This window comes from Solanum pennellii, chromosome 10 (assembly GCF_001406875.1).
Source record: "Solanum pennellii chromosome 10, SPENNV200".
Lineage (NCBI taxonomy): Eukaryota > Viridiplantae > Streptophyta > Magnoliopsida > Solanales > Solanaceae > Solanum > Solanum pennellii.
Window position 1 is genome coordinate 77563740 of NC_028646.1, and position 14224 is coordinate 77577963.

Sequence of the window (14224 nt, forward strand, 5' to 3'; positions counted from 1 at the left end):
CACAAAATAACATCCTCGTGCGCTTTCATAATCCAAGAAATATTATTAACTTTATGATTGGGCCTGGACCCAAAATATGATTGGGCCTGGACCCAAACAAGTCCGGCCCATTAAAACAGTTTCTTAGGCTTCCTCAGCTCTGCCACTTTGCTTGTAGTCTGCCGCAAAATCTGCCCCTGACTGGTAAGTTGTATAAAGTTTATGTACTTTTAGTTTGTTTTTTGAGTTGAAATTTGATGATTTATGAGTTTTTATGATTGGGTTTCTGTTTCTTATAGCTTATGCTATTCAATGGTAAATTTTGTTTGATAAAGTTTGTGTCTTTTAGTTAGTTTTTGAGCTTACATTGATTCTTTCTGACTTTTTGTGAATTGGGTTTCTGTTTCTTGGAATAAGCATATAAACATTGAGGACTTGTTTGATTTTGTACTGGAAATATTCTTATATAGCTCAATGGTAAAAAAATTTCATAAAGTTTGTGTCTTTTAGTTAGTTTTTGAGCTTCCACTGATGGTTTTGGATTTTTTTTGAATTTTTATGGACTGTAGGTCTGTTTCTTAATAGTTGGCATTTGTAAATTGAGGGATTGTGTTATATTGTACTAAAAAATCATTGAATATGGAATACAGCTTATGCTATGCAATGGTAAATCTTGTTTCATGAAGTTTGTGTGTTTTAGTTGGTTTTTGAGCTTCCATTGATGGTTTTGGATTTTCTATATTGGGTTTCTGTTTCTCAGTTGTTGGCATTTGAAATTGGAAGTTGTTGTGTTATAGTTGAAAATTCTTTGTACATCAGTGTACAAACTCTAGTCTTGATCAGTTGGTGCTTCAAACATGTTAGACTATTGATTCCTCTATATGCTTACAAGCTATTCCTCCAAACTATAGCCTCATTTTGGGTTATGTGTTCAGGTTCTTTTGCCTTTCAGTAGATAAACGTTTGGTTTGTTCAGCGATAGTTCTAGCTCATCGACAAAAAGGATAGGTGCAAAATGGCGAGGGAGCCAGTAAAATATAGTGGTGTCTAAAAGTCCAGATGCTGAGTGAAGTGTTCATTAACCAGCTATCCCTTGAGAGTGTTAGCTTGCCGCTAACAGCAAAGATGATTGATGCTTTCTTGCTCGTCTGACTGCATTGTCTTCTTAGTTTTGGGCTCAGAGCACGGGCCAACAGCAAAGTATACATAACTGAGTGTGTTTATTTTCAAGTGAATATCAATCTGCAGCCTCTCGCAAGATCTGAAAAGCCACAGTCGAACAGCACAGAAACACATACAGTTGTTGATGGCAATGATCGCCAGGAGAAGCAAGAGCTCTGTACATCTCTTGCATAAAGTCCTCTTTTCCGACCACCCTCTTCCCTGCTCATACACCCAGCGGCAGACCTATGTAGATGTGTACATGAAATGGAAGAAAGACTCTTTTTTTGACTCCATTGATACTATTCACAGATCAGTTCAACTCAAGCCCTTAATTGCTCTTAAGAACTGCATAGTCTCCTGTTCACCTAATGATTATTGCATCCCCATTTCTGTTATTTCGAAAAAAGGCTTAGAGTTAGGGATACCCATTAAGGTTGCCAGGTTCTTAAGGCTGTATCCATCTGTTTTTGAGGAATTTACTGGCCCTAACTACAATTTGCCTTGGTTTAAGTTGACCCAGAGGGCTATTGAGCTTGATAGAGAGGAGAGAGAGGTCTACTTAAAATTTAAGGATGATATCAGTTTGAGGCTGAAGAAGTTGATACTGATGAGTGGCAGGGAACAGAGGCTTCCTCTAAAGATAATTCAGGGTCTGCAATGGTATTTGGGGTTACCTGACGAATTCTTAAGGAGACCGGAAGACAATCTTGATGGGTGTTTCAGAGTTGTTGAAATGGAAGATGGATTGAAAGGGATTGCTGTTGATGTTCATGGAAGTGAAAGGTTTTTATCAGTGATGCAGATGAATGCGATGAGGAGGGGAATATATAGTGGTGTGGAGGGCGAGGCAATAGAATTTCCACTGTATCCATCAAAGGGATTGAGGCTTAAAAGAAAGATTGCAGATTGGTTTGATGAGTTTCAAAAGTTTCCATATGTTTCACCCTACGAGGATTATTCAGGTTTGGATCCAAATAGTGACATAGCAGAAAAACGAGTGGTGGGTGTGCTTCATGAATTGCTTAGTTTGTTTGTCGAGCATGCTGCAGAAAGGAAGAAGCTTTTGTGTCTTAGGAAATACTTGGGGTTGCCGCAGAAAGTTCACAAGGCATTCGAGAGGTATCCTCATATCTTCAATTTGTCATTGATGAACAAGACTTGCACCGCAATACTAAAAGAAGCTTACTGTGATAGAGGGGCTATCGAGGAACATCCATTAGCAAAAGTTAGAAAAAGGTATATCAAATTGATGAAGGAGTCGGAGGGTATACTGAGACGTAGAAGGTTTAATAACAAGCCAATTGATCAGGGTGACTCGAATATCAAGGACTTGGATTGTACAGATGATGAGGATAAGAAATTTACAACTTAACTCTGCTCTTTATGCTTGTGCCACTATAATCATGTGCAGGATTTAAAAGAAATTATAACCGAGAAGCAAAAGAAAATTGAAAGAACTGTTCAAGCAGGATTTGTAAGCATTTGGAATGAAATGTAAAGACTGTTTTGATCTGTATAGCTTCAGAGGTGGATGTTTCTCTCATTTATGCTGCAGTTCTTTCACTCATTAAGGGCGATTTCAGTATGAAAGGGATGGCCACAGTCATGTGACGGAATTGTCATACTATTATGTATTACCAATGGAGCCTCGAAGTCTTGATCAACGGTACATGATTAGCTTACATGATGTATTATTAGCTCACTGATGCCCCCCCCCCCTCCCCCTCTTCATATCTTCTATATAACATGCTTGACACTTTTATATAACAATGTTGGATAGTTTTATTTCGTTTTTCCTCGACATATAATTGCTATTCTTTGTGATCTATCTTAACTCTTTTCTTAGTTTCATGCTTTCTTTTGTTGTTTCTTCATATACCAATGCCACCTGACTATGGCATTGCTTTCTGCTCGGTTTTCTCAAGGTTGAAATTATTGAAGTAGGAGCATGCTCATTGAGTCTGTGCTCTTTCAAGCATCCAACACCACATGGAATTAAACTGTCCTTGTTGATGTGTTTATGTTTAGTTCCAAGACTAGATGCTTTGTCTAGTTTTGAGTGAACTGTGGATTGTGCATGTTTAATCTTTGGTCATTACAATCCCCTATAAGGAACCTCCTGTGACTTTTTGGTGTAGTTCAAAACAGAGAAGCCTCCATTGCAGACTGCAGAAACTATGATGGATGCCTTTCGGGATTGAGAGGAAGTCATTCTTACCGGAAGATAGAAGAATATACACGAACACCTCATCATCATTGAAAGCAGCAGCAACAGAGCTGGCATTATAAGGAAACTACTTAAAGAATTCTTGAAAATAAGCATAGATCAATCAATATATGTAATGAAATGTAGTGTCTTATAATTGCTATATTCCTGGTTTGAACTGTGCATTACAGCCAAGATGTAAAATTTTGTGTACTTTTTGAATTACCTACATGTTTAAGGGAACATAAAGTCCCCTTTTTCTGTACAATTTTTGGCACCTTGATGGTGCAATCAATGAATTTATAGCAGAAATAAATGTTATTGTGATCATTATGATTCTCAGTATTTCAAGAATGCATGTTGACAATTTTTTATTGAGAAGTTGTTGAGTTATCATGAAATTTTCATGTTGAGCCCAATTTGTTGTCTTAAACTTGCTTAAGAGTTGCTTGTTACAGTGAGTGAGTAGTGAAGCCTCAATCCCAAGCAAGTTGGAGTCGACTATGTTGGAGTCGACTACGTGAATCTCCATTTTCCATTTAGGCCAATGAAGCAAAATAATGACTGTACATTTACAGTAGCAAATTAAACCAGAAATAGTCTTTTCCAACAGCTCATCAGCTTCATCATAAGAAATCTCAGATTTAACCAGAGATAGGAGTATAGCATACATGTATAACATTGAAACAAGTGTTGTTTTCATAAGATACACACACTAGAAGCTGCAGCAGGATGATGCACCTCTCAATATGTTTCCTACTCCAATGGTCTTGCCCTTGCTAATACAAAGGGAACTAAAATACAATTGAGAATTCACTCTATAGAAGGGCCCAGTGCAGTGACGAAGACAAGATTTTCACCAAGAGGGTTCAACATCTACTGTATATTATATATACATAAAGGTTTTAATCTTGCATATGAAATGCTAAAGCTCCATTTACACATGGACAAGAAAAAAGTAGTACATATGATCGAATGCCTTGTACAGAATGGTACATATCAAGAACTGTTTCTGGCTTTTACCCTTCCCATATAACCTCCTGACTCTCTAATATGAAAATCGAAATTACAAGCTCGGAGCTGATCATCATAGAATACATAGTTTAACTATTTTGACTACTAAGCAAAGCTAAGAACAGTGAATTTCGTACCGTTTTGAATTTCTACAGGGGTTTCAAGGTCTGAGGTTAAGCAGAGATTTTTGGATGATACGAGTTTTGATTCAACTCTGTGTAACCTCTTGAAGCATTTCTATCACCTTCTTCATTCTTGGTCGTTTTGCTGGAATGGTATCGGTGCACATCAATGCGACTTTTAGAGTTGCAAGCATTTCTTTCCTCCAAGCAAAAGAAATGGTGCTAAGTCTTGCATCAAGTATCTGCTCTGGTGTTTCTCCTCTGGCAGATGCACCATGAACCCACCTGACCAGATCAACTCCTTCACCAAAAGCTTCATCAACGGGTAGTCGGGTGGTAAGGATCTCGAGCAAAACAACGCCATAGCTATAAACATTTCCGGGAGCTGTTACTTGCATTGTATATGCATACTCTGTTGAAGAAAAAGGAAGTAGTTAGACGCCAGACATTTTCCAGGAAAAGAAATTACTCCCTCCGTTTCAGTTTGTTTGTGTGGCATATAGAATATACAAAATGCCCGTGGTCTTAAAAATAAATAGTTACCAAGAAAGGAAGGACATTTTTTTTAAACCGACTAAAAAGGAAAGTAAGACAAACAAATTGAAACACGAGGTAGTAAAATGATTAGCCAAGTCTTTCAAGCCACAGAATATACCTGGGGGAATGTATCCAAATGAACCAGCAACAGCACTAATACTTGCAGTCCCTCTAGATGGATCAAGAAGACGGGATATTTCAACTTCAGCAACCAAAGGGGTGAATTTAGAATCAAGAAACACATTCCCTGAAGAAACATCAAGATGGATTATGGCCACGTGATGAAGGAATGCTAGTCCTTCTGCAACTCCAATGGCAATGGAAAGTCTCGTAGGCCAGTCAGGTTCATATTCAGGTTTCTGGCTAAACTCATGAAGAAACTGAGCCAATGTCCCATTGGGATAGTATTGGTGTAAGAGTAGAACAACATCCTCATAGATTGCAAACCCGATAGGCCTCGTAAGATTATCATGACAGAGTTTACTTAGCTTTTCAAGCTCTCTGATCATCTTGCTCTGGTGATGAACTATAGTATTGTCCATCGACTTTAGGCTCTTAACAGACAAAATCATCCCAGAAGGCATGTCTGCTCTATACACATTGCTGAAAGTTCCAGTACTAATCTTATTTGTATCTTTCCTGACTGCCTTTACAACTGAATCAAAATCTATTGCTTGCTTGAGATTTTCATCGAAAACATTCCCTGCTATGATCACTGGTTTGCTACAAGTTTCATCAGTGGTATTTCCAGCTTCCATGGTGGTTTTCTCTTGTTTCTCCCTCATCATGTATAGTAAAACAATCACTGTGACAGCTGTAAAAATTGCCAAACCAGAACCAACAACAGCCAAGATGAGCCGGTAGGAAACTCGGTGATGATTACCATTGTGCTCAAAACCATATCCACAATCACTACTCAAAGGCTCACCACAGAGCCCTTTGTTTCCAAGAAAGCTTGAATTTAAGCTCTTCTCAAATGGAGTAAAAGCAGGTATTGGTCCTGTGAATTGATTGCTCGAAAAGTTAACCTCTATCAAGCTCAACATGCCCTTCAATTCCAAGGGAATATTCCCCGACAGCTGATTATTAGATACATCTAAAGAAACCAACTTGTCAAGTTTCCCAAGATCCTTAGGCAACTGTCCATGGAGATGATTATGACTCAAATTCAATGAAATCTGTAAGTTCTTCATATGACCAATCTCAGAAGGGATGCTTCCAGTAAGATAGTTACTCCCCATTTGCAACTCAAGCAGCTTTACGCAGTTCCCAATCTCACGAGGTATATCCCCTTTCAAGGAATTCTGTCCCAACAGCAAGAACTGCAATTTAGTTGTGTTGCATATATCTCCTGGAATGGTTCCATTGAACTTGTTGTTACTTAAATCAAGCTTGTTGAGATTCTTGCACCTCAGAACTGAAGTTGGAATCTCTCCATAGAGATTATTCCCCGGAACAATCAACTCCTGTAGGTTATTGAGCTCACCAAACTCCGAAGGGATAGTTCCAGAAAATCCATTCGAAGCTAAATTAAGAAGAGTAAGATTAGAGCATTTTGCAAATCCTGATACGATTTCCCCGGAAAGTGTGTTATTATCTGCTTCAAAATAAGTAAGACTACTTATATTTCCAATTCCTTTAGGGATACCACCTATCAGCTTGTTATTCCCAATTCTAATGCTTGAAAGGCCTTTGCAATTCACAATTGAATCAGGAATAGTGCCATTCAACTTATTATTAGTCAAAACTAAAAATTCAAGCTTTTCCATAGCAAAAATACTCTCAGGAATTGTCCCTTCAAGCTGATTTGAATGAAGATTTAACAACAAAAGCTCAGAATGTAAGCCTAAGTTAACTGGAATATCACCACTAAACTCATTCTCATAGGCTGCAAACACTCTAAGATTAGTCAAATTCCCAATCCACATAGGAATAAAACCACTCAATTTATTGGTAAATATTTGGAAATAAAGCAAATTCTCCATCCCTTCAAGCTCATCAGGTATTGAACCAGTGAGCAAATTGTTTGAAAGATTCAATGCTCTAAGGTTCTTGAGCTTACCTAATTCACCAGGAATAGAGTTTCTAAACATGTTAAAAGACAAATCAAGAAACTGAAGCTCAGACAAATTCCCAAATGCTTGTGGGATTGAACCTTGGAAATTGTTATTAGAAAGGTCCAGCCATTTCAATCCTTTGAGCTCAGATATTAGAGTCACATTACCTTGTAATCGAAAACCCGAAAGATTCAGCCTTTCCACCATTGAATTGTTTGAGCTGCTGCAACTAATACTATGCCAAGAACAGAAATCAGTGGTATTCAGATCCCAACCAGGTATTGCTAGCTCTTTGCCAATTGCTTCCAAAATGGCTTGTTCATGAAGAGCCTGTACAGTCCCAAAATGAGACTTTAACCACAACCCCACCAGCAAAACAGTGAACAACCTCAAAGTTACCATTTTTAAGTTGTTTTTCAAGAAAATCTCTAACTTCTTCCCTTTTTTCCCCAAAAAGAAAAAACCCCAAATGGAACAATCAAGAAACCATAAAGAAACAAAATGCTAGAACCAAACACCCAAAAACCAAGAAACCTTGTAGATACAACTAGAGTAGAAACAAAAGGTTTTAGAAAACAAAAGATACAAACTTGAACAACTTTTGGAAATGACCCATTTCAAGAATCTTGAAAATGAAACAGAACAATAAAGATACAATCTTTACTACTCAAGAATGAACCCCACGTACCAAAAACAACAAATAAGTTGCAGAAGTGATAAAAATGCAGTTTCAAGGACAAATAGAAGAAAGATACAAACTTGAACAACTTAAAGGAAATGACCCATTTCAAGAATCTTGAAAATGGAACAGAACAATAAAGATTCAATCTTTACTACTAAAGAATGAACCCCATGTACCAAAAACAACAAATAAGATGCAGAAGTGATAAAAATTGCAGTTTTAAGGACAAATAGAAGAAAAATGATGCAAATGGGGTGTACTTATTTTGATTTAGGAAACTGCTTACATGGGCCAGGTGTTTTTCTTTTCTCTCTATTGGAGTTTCTGAAAAGAGAAAAGAGAGTTTGGGAGAGAGAATCTATGTTACTAATGACTACTACTTATTTGAGTACTCAAACTCAAACTGACAGTGTCACGAGAAAAGAGCAGTGTGAGTGAATGAAACTGTGTATATGAGTCTCTGCAACTGTTACTTATGAATACTTCCAATTGAATGAGTTAATTTACGCGGTGTAAATCTGAATTAATCGAATCAATAAACTATAAATATTATACGTTAATAGTTTGAGTTGGTGATGTAGTTCAAATAATTTTAACTATGACATATTTGGAACAATGTTTTCTTTGTCTCAATTTTAATAACATACTTTTTTTTTAATTTGTTTAAAAAAAAACGTCGTATTCGTATAAATGAAAATAATTCAACGTTAAAACTCATGTTACATCGAGAAATGTTTAACAGATAAATTCCAAGGGTTCATTTCATGTCATGTTGTCCAAAGATGGAAGGAAAAGATCTACAACGACGATAATGACTAAACCTTTTAAATAATTGATTCGTTTGTCAAATAAAGTTTTGTAAAATTTTCTCTCTTTGCTTCGAATGTTACGTCAAAAATGACTTGCAAATTTTATTATGATCGATCTTCATTAGTTGTTCCTTGTTCGTGAATTTCATTATCAAGAAGTCTATCTACAATTTTAGTAACATACTTTTTTTTAATCTGTTAAAAAAGGAACATCACATTCTTATAAATGAAAATAAATTTAACTTTAAAACTCATGTTACATCGAGAATGTTTAAAAGATAAATTCCAAAAAAGTTCATTTCATGTCATGTTGTACAAAGATGGAACGGAAAGATCTACATTGACGATAACGACTAAACCTTTTAAATAATTGATTCTTTTGTCAAATAAAATCTTGTGAAATTTTCTCTCTTTGCTTCGAGTGTTACATCAAAAATAACTTATAAATTTTATTATGATTGATGTTCATTAGTTGTTTCTTGTTCGTAAATTTCATTATCAAGAAGTATATCTATAATTTTTTATAATAATTAATAATTCTCTATTTCGATAAAGAAATTCAATAAAAAGAGAAAAATTTATGTTGGAGAAATGCAATAATAAGTTTTTTTAATTCTAAATTTCCTCATATTAATAATATGCTCTTATGGATATGTAATGTCACGATATATTTGAGATCATAAATTTTACAACTTTTACTATGTGTCATAAATTAAAATTCATGGTATAATAATAATAATAATAATAATTATTATTATTATTATTATTATTATTATTATAAAATATAGAGTGTTTTGGAGGGACAATAACAGGAAGAACAAAGTAAATAAAAAGTATAATTAGATATGCCTAGGATTCCGTCCCATGTGAGTAATGTCATGTTGGTCTTCTCTCCTGTCATTCTCGATATGACATTATAAGGAGAAATAACAAAAAAAAAATTAAAAAAAAAATCATATATATATATATATATTGAAATTAAAATTTCATATGTTATAATATTGGGAGGATTTGTATCGAAATTGTGTTTTACCCTTTGGATCATAACATGTCTATGCATTTCATGGAGAACCCGTTAGTTTTGAACGTAATTGACATTTCATATCTAATTAAAATTTAAGTCAATTTATGAGCGAATAAATTTTGAAGAGATGTATAAATTTAAGGAGCTAATTTTAATCTAATCGATCATTTATTTTAATCTTAATGACTATGTCATCTAGGAAATTAAATGATCAACTAGTATTCGTCATATGATATTCAACAACTATCTTATAATTGAATTGGTCATATTTTTTTTATCATTAAACAACAAATACTTAATATAGGTGAATATAACGAAGCTTTTATAATTATTATTATTTTGATATTCAGTATTCCATTGACGCGATAAATTTAAAATTCGCCTTAGTAGGGTTATTATAAGAAAAACCCTTTTTATCGAAAAATTTATTTATTTTTATGACTAGCTCAAATTCAAAATATCTGATTAATAATTAAGAATTATATCCATTTTACCATATTTAGAAGGTCATGTTATTATTGTATTAAGCCTTAGAATTTGCATGTTATGCATTTTTGGGACATGATTAGGCCTACATATTAGTATCAAAAAACTAGACATACATTAAATTATTTCTAGGGTTGAAAAATAATTTCTAGCGATTTGACCTTCAATTGTAAATGTTGATTAGATTATGTAGTTCTTCCAAAGTAGGATTATTAATTTTTAATATAATGTAAAGTTTAAAGGGAAATTAATTGAATTATTTGATAAGGTTAAAAAGGACCCACTAGTAATGGGCAAAAGGTTACAAGTAGGGCCTTTTCATGTCTCTATAATTGTTAGGTAAAATAAATAAAATAAAAATAATACATCACCGCCTAGTAAAACATAAAATAAAATAAAATAAAATAATATGTATGAATATATGGAAATTAAGAAAATGAAAAATAATGTATTTAAATTAACTAATAGAAGAGCTGTTATGAACTTTTTTTAGTATTAGTGATGAATTATGTTTAAACTTTGGTTTAGTTAGGACAAGAGATATGAAATTAAATATAAAAATAATTACAAGAAAATATTACTTAAGTCAATAATTACATGTGAGCAATCATTCTTTTCCTTTAATGTCATGAAAAATATTTTCTAGTAATCGGTATGACGAGCTTAATCTATAAAAAATAATAATAGTCATCAAATATATATATTTTATTTATTAATATAGATATACGTGAAATATTATTTTTTTGATATAAAAAATACATTCGTTTATATATTTAACTAGCGAATTTAATTATTTTAAACTTATCATAACTTGCCTTTTTTATGTATTTTTTTGTACATTTGACAATTATTAGTTCGACACTTCCTTTAACATAACCAAAAGACTTAATCATTTTTACGAAGCTTTCTGCTGCTTACTTTTGGGATTAATTAATTAATTAATTATCATATAATTACTTTTCCATTGGATTAATTAAAGAAAACTAATCACCACTTAACAGAATCATTCACCACGCCGTTGCTTTTGACTATTTTGTTATAATGTTAAGTTAAAGATGAACACTAATTAACTTAGATTGGACATTTAATTTATTGATTAAGCTGTTAAAATTATAATTATAATTAAAATTATTGTTATGTTTTAAATTGTGTGCAATTAATTTGTCTTTCGTACATTAAAGGAACTAAGAGTATTATTACAGTCATTAATTACCTAGTTTTAATTTTTAAAATTATTACTTTAAGGGTACCAAATCATGTGTACTTTATAATATGATTCTTGTTTAGTCATATTTTACCAATTTATTTTGACATTTTTTGGGTTTCATCATTGCGAATAATTAAACACGTTAGCTCTGTGTTATAAACACAATCAGTGAAATTATGGTTGGTATTATCCGCAATAACAATAATATATTTTATAAAATTTTTGTTGAATGCCTTGAATCGGACACGTTACAAACAGAAAGGACGGGGGTCTCGCTGCCCGGTCAGCGAGTCGGGGGGTCCAGGGGGGCGACGCGCCCCCTGGCCTGGGGGTCCGGGGGGGCGGAGTCGCCCCCGGCCCGACGGTATACAATGTTGTTGTATTGGGCCCTTAATTATCTGTCAATTCTGTATGTTGGGCCCAAGCCTGTTAGGGCGTAGCTTAGCACTATATATAGACGCTATGGCAAACCCTATTCTGTAATTCTGTTCTTGCCTCTCCATAATAAAACTGCTCCCCCTCTTCCCCGTGGACGTAGCCAATTTATTGGTGAACCACGTAAATCTGTTGTCTTTGTTTTTTCGCGTTTATATTTTCTCGTATTATCTCGAATTCCGCATAACAATTTTACCATAAAATCTAAGGAGGATACATATTTTATTTTTATCTCATGAAAATAAAAAAAACTGTATCTATGTCATGTCCAAAAACACGCATAAAATTGTGAAATATTGGTCCAAATGATAAATAAAATTCCCCTATCTCAACTTATTTATCGTACTTTCTTAAATAGTTATTTCAAATTATTTATCTTTTTACAAATTCAATACCAAATTAATTATCCCTCCCCACTCCCCAACACAAACACCATTTTACTCTTGTAGGTATTGTTTTTGAATAGCACAGACGCTTTAATTATGAAATGATGTTATGATTGTTCAATATCAATGAAGGCTGAAATACTTTTTCTTAAAAACTTGCTTATTACTAATATTTTTTAAGAGGCGTGTAAAAAATATGATAAATATTTTACAATAAGTTTATATATATATATATATATATCTTTTGTTCCTTGAAAAGTTACTACAAGAAAGTCCTAACAAGTACTTACTAGATTTGTCCATTAATGTTTAGGCATAATTGTTTGTTTTCTTTAGTCAATGAAGTAAATGTATAGGTGAAAACTCACAATTGAAAAATAACATGGTTAAATTTGATTCAAATCATTAATTTTATTTTTAAATTGTATATTTATAATTTTAAAACATATTCTTTTACTTGACTAACGAAATCTTATCTCGTAAAATATTTTTCGTCTCTGAACATGAGAACAAGTAAAAGAAAACAAATCCCACCTTCCAAGTCATTTTCACTACACTTTACTAAGGCAAAAGTACTATAGACATGACTCCACTCTTAACCAATTGCATGTGCATTAGTCATGGTGTGGGTGGCCACTTTTCCTTATTCTTCATTTTTTTAAAAAAAATTTTTTAACCGTTACAGTTATATATTTGACAAAACGTTTTTTATAAGAAGATCTTTTATTTTAAGGTTCAAAAGCAAAATCTCTGCCCAAAGATGAAATAATCTTATTTGACTCACCCATTCTTTGGTGTTGACGTGGTCGTACAAATCAAAACTCGATAGATAATAGGTTGATCCATGAATCCTTTCTTACCAATTAGTTTGTTATGTAAATTAATTAAAAGATGAAATGCTTTTTATATTCTAAAGATCAAATTTAAGATGTTTAATTAAAGATGGAAAGAATTAATGAAATAGCCTATCCCACATCCTTCGATGATTCTTGTTTTTATAATTCTTTTTCATTGATAACTGAGAAGTCTCGGAGTACACGCAACATATAGTTCGAAACTCGACAGATAATAAACCGACCCTTGTATCCTTCTCCAACAATTAGTTCTTATATTTGTCATGTAGTAAATTCATTACAGGATGAAATGCATTTTATGGAGAGGATTCTGATTCTAGAGATCAAATTTAATATCTTTCGTTATGGAAAGAAATCAAACGTCCTACCCCACTTCCCCCTGCAGTTCTTGTCGTTATTATTCTTTTTGACCGATAACTGAGAGATCTCAGAGTGCACGCAACATACAGTCTAAAACTCAGTAAACGATAATTAACGGCCCCACCCCTTTTATCTTTCTCTAGCTAGAATGACGTATTCTTTTATATCGGCAATATTCAAACTTGTAACGTATGTCGTTATTCACATATCACATGTTATGTCCTTACCGCTAAACGAAAGCCCCAAAGGCCTTCGATTGTTCTTATTCTCTCTTCTAAATAATAAAATAATATCACTTAAATATGAACAAGAAAGGAAAGAATTGAAAAACCAAAAAAAGCATTGAAGAAAGTCTTGTTACCAAGCAAACAATATTTCTCCATGGAATCTAAAATTGATTGATATTTGAGCTCTCACTTTACTAGACATGCATCATGACCCTTGTATTATGCATTGTCTCAATATTTAGGACACCAAAGGTCCCCCCACTCTCAAGATAAAAAGAACAAAAATACCCCACTACTTTAGGCTCTATTGCAAAATGCTATCTTTCTTTATGTTACATATATCATAGAAGAATTCTGAAAAATAATGTACTACATCTTCTATCTATTATGCTTGTTTCGTTTCGTTTCAATTTGTTTCTTGTACTTTTCTTTTCGGTTCATCTAAAAAGATGAATGTTTTTTTCCCTTTTTGTGGCAACTCTTTTGATTATGATTCTACATGTTATGTTTAAGACTATGATATTTAATTAAAATACATTTCGGTACATTCAATATATAGTTACCTTTTTATTTTTTTAAATTATGTATCAAGTCAAAATCAGGCAAATAAATAAATCGTAACTGTGGGAGTAGCTATTATAGCTTTATGTTGATATATATATATATATATATATA

At 33.3% G+C, this 14224-nt stretch overlaps 2 protein-coding genes across 5 annotated transcripts; one reads left to right on the forward strand and one right to left on the reverse strand.

The window, feature by feature from the left end:
- The first annotated feature begins 151 nt into the window (after positions 1 to 151).
- LOC107031968 (protein WHAT'S THIS FACTOR 9, mitochondrial) lies at positions 152 to 3679 on the forward strand. 4 transcript variants are annotated; one of them, XR_003574872.1, is made up of 3 exons: positions 152 to 183; positions 915 to 2809; positions 3069 to 3679. XR_003574872.1 is itself a non-coding variant. In XM_015233497.2 (2 exons), the coding sequence occupies exon 2, from the start codon at positions 1286 to 1288 to the stop codon at positions 2513 to 2515; it is 1230 nt and encodes a 409-aa protein (XP_015088983.1). In that variant the 5' UTR covers positions 152 to 183; positions 915 to 1285; the 3' UTR covers positions 2516 to 3679. The 4 variants fall into 4 exon arrangements, 1 of the variants encoding a protein (XP_015088983.1); XR_003574874.1 differs by having other exon boundaries at positions 3282 to 3679; XR_003574873.1 differs by lacking the exon at positions 152 to 183 and adding an exon at positions 196 to 294.
- Positions 3680 to 4202: 523 nt separating this feature from the next.
- On the reverse strand, positions 4203 to 8214 carry LOC107002720 (leucine-rich repeat receptor-like tyrosine-protein kinase PXC3). The gene is made up of 2 exons (XM_015200869.2): positions 5141 to 8214; positions 4203 to 4897 (listed from the first exon to the last, which is right to left on the reverse strand). Exons 1-2 carry the CDS (start codon positions 7479 to 7481, stop codon positions 4572 to 4574), a joined length of 2667 nt encoding a protein of 888 aa, XP_015056355.1. The 5' UTR covers positions 7482 to 8214; the 3' UTR covers positions 4203 to 4571.
- Between the last annotated feature and the right edge of the window lie 6010 nt (positions 8215 to 14224).